This window comes from Vigna angularis, chromosome 10 (assembly GCF_016808095.1).
Source record: "Vigna angularis cultivar LongXiaoDou No.4 chromosome 10, ASM1680809v1, whole genome shotgun sequence".
In the NCBI taxonomy this organism is placed as follows: Eukaryota; Viridiplantae; Streptophyta; class Magnoliopsida; order Fabales; family Fabaceae; genus Vigna; species Vigna angularis.
In genome coordinates this window covers 17,510,532-17,520,100 of record NC_068979.1, presented here as the reverse complement: position 1 = coordinate 17,520,100, position 9,569 = coordinate 17,510,532, and the positions used below count along the sequence as shown (strand labels likewise).

The 9,569-nt window shown below is 37.5% G+C and overlaps 1 protein-coding gene across 1 annotated transcript; it reads right to left on the bottom strand.

The window, feature by feature from the left end:
* Nucleotides 1-321: 321 nt before the first annotated feature.
* LOC128194419 (uncharacterized) lies at nucleotides 322-722 on the bottom strand. Its single transcript, XM_052870010.1, has 2 exons — nucleotides 530-722; nucleotides 322-467 (listed from the first exon to the last, which is right to left on the bottom strand). Exons 1-2 carry the CDS (start codon nucleotides 720-722, stop codon nucleotides 322-324), a joined length of 339 nt encoding a protein of 112 aa, XP_052725970.1.
* Between the last annotated feature and the right edge of the window lie 8,847 nt (nucleotides 723-9,569).

The following is a 9,569-nucleotide window of genomic DNA, read 5'->3' as shown; positions in this document are numbered from 1 at the left end:
AGAGTATCAACAAAACATGGGCAATTCACACAAGAAAAATAGGTATGGCACATGGTGGTCCATCCTTAACATTAAGTTCAAAACTCACATGGTTCAAATTTCTTTCACAAAAGATTTAATCAGGAAATTCTCAAGTTAACTCAATCAGTAAATCATAGAAGCACTTTACTCATATCAACATGACTCATTTTTTTTTCAATTCATGATCATTCCAGTTACTGATTCAAACTCTCAAATCCAATGCACATATTCAAAACAAACAAAATAGGAAACAAAATTAATTGTTTCCCCACACCCCCACACTTAAACTATGCATTGTCCTCAATGTAAGTATGTCCTCAATGTTGGAGTGGTCAAATTCACTCCATCCATCGTCTTGTTCAGCATGTCTTGATTTTCATTAAATATCCGCAGACGATGGCCATTAACCTTGAAGATTCTATCAGAAGATTCTTCCTTGATTTCCACTACTCCATAGGGAAACACTTGTGTTACAATGAATGGACCTCCCATTTGGAGCGTAATTTACCACTCATAGGCCCTACCCTGGACTTGTACAATAACACCTTTTGACTTATGTTGAAATCCTTTTTGGTCACAAGCTTTTGATCATGGAATTTCTTGGTTTTCTCTTTGTAAAACTTGGAGTTTTCATAGGCTGTGAGCCTAATCTCCTCTAGTTCTTGCAGTTGGAGCTTTCTCTCTTTCCCTGCTCCTTCCATGTCCTAGTTACAAGCCTTCACAGCCCAATAGGCTCGGTGTTGAATCTCCACAGGTAGATGGCAAGCTTTTCCAAATACAACCCTGAAAGGTGACATACCTATTGGTGCTTTGTAGGCCATCCGATGTGCCCAAAGTGCATCATCCAATCTTGCGGCCCAATCCTTCCTATTTGGCTTCACTAGCTTTTGCAATATCTTTTTGATCTCTATGTTAGAGACCTCAGCTTGTCCATTAGTTTGGGGGTGATATGGTGTAGCAATGCGATGCGTCACCCCATACTTCTTCAACATATTCTCTAACAGCTTATTGCAAAAGTGGGTCCCCTGATCACTAACGATGGCTCGTGGTATTCCAAACCTACAGAAAATGTTAGATCTGACAAAACTCATAACAACTCGAGCATCATTAGTCCTTGTAGCTATGGCTTCCACCCATTTGGAAACATAGTCTACAGTAAGCAAAATATAAGAAAACCCAGAAGAAGAAGGAAAATGACCCATGAAGTCAATACCCCAAATATCAAATACCTCACAATATAGCATGGGTTGTTGAGGCATCTCTTCCCTCCTAGTGATGGATCTAGCTGCCCTCTGACATTGCTCACAATTTTCATATATCCTCCGTGCATCTTTAAAGATGGTAGGCCAATATAATCCACAATCCAACACCTTCCTACCTGTCCTTTGCGTGCCATAGTGTCCTCCAAAAGGTGATGAATGACAAAATTCAAGCACATAAGGTATCTCTATATCAGGAACACACCTCCTTACAACTTGGTCACTACCAATGCGCCATAAGAATGGTTCATCCCAAACATAATACTTCGCCTCACTTTTCAGTTTGGCTTTCTCAGATTTGGAGAAAGATGGAGGAATAGCTGAAACAGCCAAATAGTTAACAATGTCGGCAAACCAAGGTTCAGGATACATACCTTTTACAGAAGTCAATGATGGACAAATTTGTAAGCACCAAAATATGATGTCACAAACTTGTTTCACAATCGGCAAGTATGACCGAATCGTTCAAGTAATAAACTTGGTAAGACCAAGTATCGTTCTTCCCAAAGGACTCACGGCCTAGTTTAGTTGTGTGGTTTGTTGATTAGCTAAGACTTACAAACGAAATAATTGGATTATATTATGCAAGACGAAAACTAAACATGTATGCATGAATTGATCAATGGCAAAGACTAAAGATAAACACTTTCAATGGATTATATGAATGAATATGTTGTTGGGGGTCAATTTCATCTCATCCACTCTCATACATTTTAGGAATTCAACATTCAAATCATCATTGTTAATGCCACTCTCTAAAGTACCATTCTAGATGGCTTCTCCCTAATCAAATAGTTCATACAATTCCTAGCATTCCTAATGATTAGTTCATAAGTGCAGGAGCTTAACGACAACCAATATAATATTGTCAGTATAATATTGGGAGAAATTCCCCGGATCTAGACTTCCCCGTACGTGTCCGTATCGACAAAACCAATAATCATGCAATAGAATGAGTTAAACAATGCACGCATTGAGCAAAGAGGAAAAACCCTAACTAATGATGAAAGAAAGCATAAGTCTTAGATTAAGATGCAAGCATAAATTCCATATATGAGAGCTTCAAGAGATTACATTGATTCCCCAACAAACATACAAGGTTTAGTTCACCATATTCATGGTGAACCTAGATGAATTACAATGAAAGTATGAAAGAATAAACCCTAAAAAGGTGAAGAGGTAGCCTGAGCATCCAAGATCCTCCTTCAAAGGGGTGGAAGAGAGAGTGTTTGCCTCGTTTCTGCCAAAGATACCTAACCCTAGGACGTGCAAGCCCTTATATACTAATCTAGAGTTACAAAAGATTACAAAAGCCCAAGCCCAAAAAGTGCCGCTCAGCGGTAAATACCGCTCAGCGGTGGTTGCGCGTCTTCTTTCTTCCCCTCAGCGGCCATTCTGCCCCTCAGCGGTTCCAACGTGACTCCTTGAGTGCCGCTCAGCGGTAAATTACCGCTGAGCGGTGCCTTCGTCTTCTCTTTTTGCACTCTTTCTTGTCTTTTCTAATGTCACTTCTCTCCTTCTTCACTCTTTTCACTAAATTCACCTTAAAACCTGCACAAAAACACTCAAATCAAGCATAAACCTGTCCAGCTCTCTTATTTCTGAAAACATAGATAAAAGCATTGATTTCAAGCTAGTTTCTAAGTCTAAAGATTGCTTTTAGTATCAATTTTAAGCATGAAAATAACAGTTTTTTAACTGTTATCACAACCCCAAACTTAGAACTTTGCTTGTCCTCAAGCAAACAAAATGTAACTCCATCTCCAACCAATTCATATGATGGTTTACTCATTCAAAATCCTTTTCTCAAGATAAGTAACAGCTTCACTCAAACTTATGACCAAGATTCAATCAAGATGTGCACATGCTTTAGTGTTCACAAAGTCATTTAAATTCCAACAAATGCTATTTTTCACGAATGATAAATCAATTAAGCATGGATGTTCATGTGCTTATGGAATATTTCCTCACTAGATAAAGTGTTTCACTCATCACACAAGTGTATAAGAGGTAAAGTGTTTCACTCATTCACTCCACTATCATAATGTCACATGAATCAACTTTGCCTTTCATTTTACCACAATCAAAACAATCACAAGCATGCATCATCAAAAGGACTTTTCACTGGCTTATAATGTGGCTGGGCTAACAAGAAAATTGGTTTTTCTGGATCGCAAAATCCTTGAGTCAAGAGAATCATAACAACACAATCATCTTATTAATTCCCAACTTGCCTTTTACAATTGCAATTGCATTGAGCTTTACTTCTTTTTCTTTTCTTTTCTTTTTCTTTGCGTATTCTTACTCTTAAGCTCTTAGCTCAATGCTTTTTATGTTTTCCCAACAACCCCAAACTTGAACATTTAACAATACCACACAAGATCTTCTACTTAACTCAAGGTAAAGATTTTCAATCAAGGGTTTTCAGTGTATGTTCAAGGCTAAAGGTTCAAAGGATAGAACACAAAGTGTTCTCTTTTAGTGGGCTAATTTTATGTATTTGGCCAATAAGAAAGGGTTTCAACAACACGGCCTTGATCATATGATGCAAAACAAGCAATTGATTCAATCATAGAAAACCTGGGCAAAATCATTCATGCTTTCAAAATAATAGCATTCAACAATAACAACTCTGGAGCTCAAAACCTCACATATAAGCTCATTCACATTTAACATACACATCCTGCTTAATTTCACAATCACAATCATGATATCATGCATTTGTTCACAAAGCTTGTGAATCACCTGTATAAGCATTTAATGTGCACATCAATCAATCAATAAGCATCATCAAGCATTACTTATCAAACACTTACAGTTAATAGCAACCCATCACACAAACCAGGTTTTCAAGAGAGTACATCAAACCCTAATCTAAAAAACGAAAACAAAAATACTTACAAGATACTGGGTTGCCTCCCAGTAAGCGCTTGTTTAACGTCCCGAGCCTGACCCAACTTTCAAGGATCAACCAACAACATCATTGTGGAAAAGCGTTGCACCTCTCCCCCTAGATAGGGCTTGAGACGTTGACCATTTACCACCCAGCTTTTCTGTGGATCATCAGCAGATGGATCAAATATTTCAATTGCTCCATGTGGATGCACTTCTTTTATCACAAATGGTCCTGTCCATTTTGACTTCAGCTTCCCAGGAAATATCTTCAATCTTGAGTTGAACAATATTACCTGTTGTCCTGGATTGAAAACTCTATTCACCAGCTTCCTGTCATGATAAAATTTAATTTTGTCTTTATAAGCCTTGGATGAATCATATGCATGTAACCGCATTTCTTCAAGCTCTAAAATCTGCCTTCTGCGTGTGCATTGAGTTTCATAAGGATCAAAATTCAAGAATTTCAAAGCCCATAATGCTCTATGCTCCAATTCAACTGGCAAATGGCATGCTTTCCCGTAGACTAATTGAAATGGTGATAATCCCATAGACGTCTTCATTGCTGTTCTATAAGCCCAAAGAGCATCATCCAGCTTGAGAGACCAATCCTTCCTTGATGAAGTCACGGTTTTTTCTAGGATTCTTTTTATCTCCCTGTTAGATACCTCAGCTTGTCCATTGGTTTGTGGATGATAAGGTGCAGCTACCTTATGCTTCACTCCATAGTGTTTGAGTACCTTCTCTAGCTGATAATTGCAAAAATGAGATCCTCCATCACTGATCAACACTCTTGGAGTGCCAAAACGTGAGAATATCTGCCTCTTCAGGAATTTAATTACTGTACCAGCATCATTTTTAGGACAAGCCAATGCTTCCACCCATTTACTCACATAATCCACTGCTACCAGAATATATTCATTGTTGAAAGATGGAGGAAAGGGTCCAACAAAGTCAATACCCCAACAATCAAAAACCTCAACCTCTAAAATACCTTGTAAAGGCATCTCATGACGTTTAGTGATTGTCCCTGCTCTTTGACATTTATCACAATTCCTAGCATGATTATGAGCGTCTTTGAATAGAGTTGGGCAATAAAATCCTGACTGAAGGACTTTTGCTGCTGTTCTTTCTCCATTAAAATGTCCTCCATAAGGTGAATCATGACAATGCCAGAGAATTCCTTCTGCTTCTTCATTTGTAACACATCTCCTCAGAAGATTATCTGCTCCAATTTTGAACAAATATGGATCGTCCCACACAAACTGCTTGGCATCATGCAGAAATTTCTTTCTCTGTTGCCAAGTTAAATCTTCCGGCATGACTCTTGCAGCTTTGAAATTTGCCATATCAGCAAACCAGGGCCTCTGCTGAATATACATGAGTGATTCATCTGAAAAAGATTCCCAGATTTCAGGCTCCTTGCTAGTGATCTCATTGTTGACTAACCGTGACAAATGATCAGCAATTAAGTTCTCACTTCCTTTCTTATCACGGATTTCTACATCAAATTCTTGCAACAGTAGTACCCATCTGATCAGACGTGGCTTAGAATCTGGTTTTGTCAACAAATATTTAATAGCTGCATGATCTGTATAGACAATCACCTTAGACCCAATAAGATAGGGTCTAAATTTCTCTAGAGCATATACAATGGCAAGAAACTCTTTCTCTGTAGTAGCATAATTCAATTGAGCATCATTCAGCACCTTGCTAGCATAATAAATTGCATGAAACTTTTGTTCTTTCCTTTGGCCGAGGACAACTCCTATTGCATAATCACTTGCATCACACATTAATTCAAAATTTTGATTCCAATCTGGTGCTGCAATTACTGGGGCTGACACTAGTTTCTGCTTCAATATATCAAAAGCTTTCAGGCAATCTTCATTCATCACAAAAGGAGCATCCTTCATCAAGAGATTACTCAATGGTTTAGCAATTTTTGAGAAATCTTTGATAAATCTTCTATAAAACCCAGCATGACCAAGAAAACTTCTAATCCCCTTTACATTTGTTGGCGGAGGTAGTTTCTCAATAACTTCTACTTTAGCTTTGTCTACCTCAATTCCTTTAGCAGATATTTTGTGCCCCAATACAATTCCTTCAATTACCATGAAATGACATTTCTCCCAATTCAAAACCAGATTTGTCTGAACACATCTTTTGAGGACAGTGTTCAAATTAGCTAAACATCTTTGGAAGGAGTTTCCGAAAACTGAGAAGTCATCCATGAATACTTCAATGCATTTTTCTAAAAGATCAGCAAAGATTGCCTGCATACATCTCTGAAACGTAGCTGGAGCATTACATAATCCAAAAGGCATCTTTCTATATGCAAAGATACCAAAAGGACAAGTAAAAGCCGTCTTCTCCTGGTCTTTTGGATCTACCACAATTTGATTATATCCAGAATATCCATCTAGAAAACAATAGAAAGCCTGCCCTGATAGCCTTTCTAGCATCTGATCCATGAAAGGAAGAGGAAAATGATCTTTCCTAGTAGCTTTGTTCAGCTTCCTGTAATCAATGCACATACGCCAGCCAGTAACTGTCCGAGTGGGAATAAGTTCATTCTTATCATTATAAATTACCGTCATCCCACCTTTCTTTGGCACCACCTGTACTGGACTCACCCATTCACTGTCAGAGATTGGATAGATGATACCAGCTTCTAGCAGTTTCAACACTTCTTTTCTGACCACCTCCTTCATAGCAGGATTTAACCTTCTCTGTGGTTGAGCACTTGGTTTATAGTCTTCTTCCATAAAAATCCTGTGCATGCAATAAGTTGGGCTAATACCTTTGAGATCTGATATTGACCACCCAATTGCTTCTTTGTTGGCTTTCAAAATTTCTATCAACTACTCTTCTTCTTGTAAAGATAAAGAGTTACTGATAATGACTGGCTTTGTTCCATCCTCCAAAAACACATATTTCAAATGTGATGGCAATCTTTTTAGTTCTGAAGACTGTGCTTTGATTGTTTCTTCCTTAGCCATTGTTTCGAATATTGGATCTTCCTCTGGACCCTTTTTCAATGTTTCCAAGTCCATCAGACATTCATCAATCAATTTCTCTTCTTCTTCATCCAAATCTTCACATGCATCAATGAGCGTTTTTTCCAGTGGAGAAATGTTACGCACCATTCTCTCTTGAACCATACAAACTTCATCAAGTTCATCAAATTGAAAACATGATTTGTCATCATTTGGATACATCATGGCTTTGGATACATCAAAAGTGACTTCTTCCTCATCAACTCTCAGTTTAAGCTTACCATTCTCTACATCAATCAAAACTCTAGCAGTCTTCATAAAAGGTCTCCCAAGAATAAGAGGAACGTCACTAGTTCCTTCCATCTCCATCACAATAAAATCTACTGGAAATACAAATTTGTCGACCTTCACTAGAACATCTTCAACCACTCCATATGGATATTTAAGAGACCTGTCCGCCAATTGAAGAGCCATTCTGGTTGGTTTAATTTCCAACCCCTGAATTGTTCTGCACATGGAAAGCGGCATTAGATTAATGCTAGCTCCCAAATCAATCAATGCTCTTCCAACTTTCACATCTCCTATGGTGCATGGAATAGTGAAGCTTCCTGGATCTTTAAGTTTAGGAGGTAGTTTCTGTATGATTGCACTGCAATTGCCCTGTATATTGATAGTTTCCTTCTCAATGTACTTGTGTTTCTTTGTGAGAAGTTCCTTCAAGAATTTTGCATATGCTGGCATCTGTTGCAATGCTTCAGAGAATGGTATAGTGATCTCCAACTTCTTAAACAGTTCCATGAATCTTTCCAACTGCTTTTCTTTCTCCTTCCTTGAATAACCCTTTGGATAGGGAAGTGGCTTTTCATACTCTTTTTCTTTCTGTCTCTCTTCTCTCTCATTTTTTTCTCTCTTCTCATCTTCTTCTTTTTTCTTTTTCTCTCTCTCAACTCTTTCTTTCCACTCACATGTTTCTTTTTCACTCTCACTCTCATTTTCTTTCTCTTTTCTCTCTTTTTTTCTCTCTTCTAACACTCTACCACTTCTAGTCACAACAGTTTTACATTCCTTTCCCAGATTATCATGTTTCATTTCGTCAACTATTTTCTCAACATAGACCTCCAATTTTTTAAATGCAGCATCCACATTATGACAATAAGACGCATTTGTCTTTAAGAATCTCTGGAAAGTCTCTTCAAGCGTTGTTGATTTCTCAACTGGAGTAGATTGCATCTGCCATTTTTGGTGCTCTTGAACCATTGAAACCTGTTGTACTTCCTGTGGTGTTTGAGAAAGTTTCATGGTTACTTCTTCAAGCTGTTGAGAGATAATTCTATTTTGGATAAGCAAGGCCTCATTTAATTGTGACAACTCCTTCTGACTAGGATCTTGAATGACGAAATCTCTTGCTTGCCTTTGGTCACCTTAGATTGTGGAAAGTACTTGTTTAGAAATTTTGTGACCACTGCTTCCCACTCTGTGAAACTTTCTTCTGGAAAAGAGTTTAACCAAAGCTTAGCATTGCCTCCCAATGAGAAGGGAAACAAGCTAAGTTTGATAGCTTCATCTGGCACCCCATTAATCTTGACCGTATTGCAGATCTCATTGAAAGTTGTAAGGTGCTCATATGGGCTTTCATGAGATAACCCATTAAATTGATTACTCTTCACCAGTTGAATTAATGCTGGCTTGACCTCCATGTTGGCTGCATTGACTCTAGGTCTAGCTATGCTGTTAAAGTGTTGAGGTCCAGCAATATTGGTGTAATCTGCAAGAGTTCTTCTAGCATTGTTATTCTCCATACTTCTTGTGCTGTGAACAGAACCTTGTGGTGATGTTTGGAGGAGAGTTTCTGGAGAAGGGAAAAGTTCTCTGGACGTTCTGATTCTTCTCCTCCTTCTACTCTCGTCTAGCCCTTCAAAAAGTGGTTCTGTTGTTTTCTTACTCCTAGTCCGAATTGCTTCCTGCATACACAAGAAAACAAAACCCTAGAAAAGATTTGTTAGCACAAAAAGATATAGAAGAAGATATAAATTCAGAAGATAAAAAGATTTAGAAGATAGAAACAAATAAGATAGAATAAAACCTAATCTAAAAAAAAATAAAATCTAATCTAATCTAAAAGATAGAATAAAATCTAACCTAACCTAAAAAGATAAAATAAAATAAAATAAAATCTAACCTAACCTAAAAAGATAAAATAAAATAAAATAAAATCTAACCTAACCTAAAAAGATAAAAAAAACAGAAAAATAAAATAAAATAAAATAAAATAAAAACAGAAAAAATAAAAACAGAAATTCAAAAAGTCAAAGATAATCAATAATCACACAAATTAACCAGTTAAACCACGAGTCCCCGGCAACGGCGCCAAAAACTTGATGGACAAATTTGTAAGCAC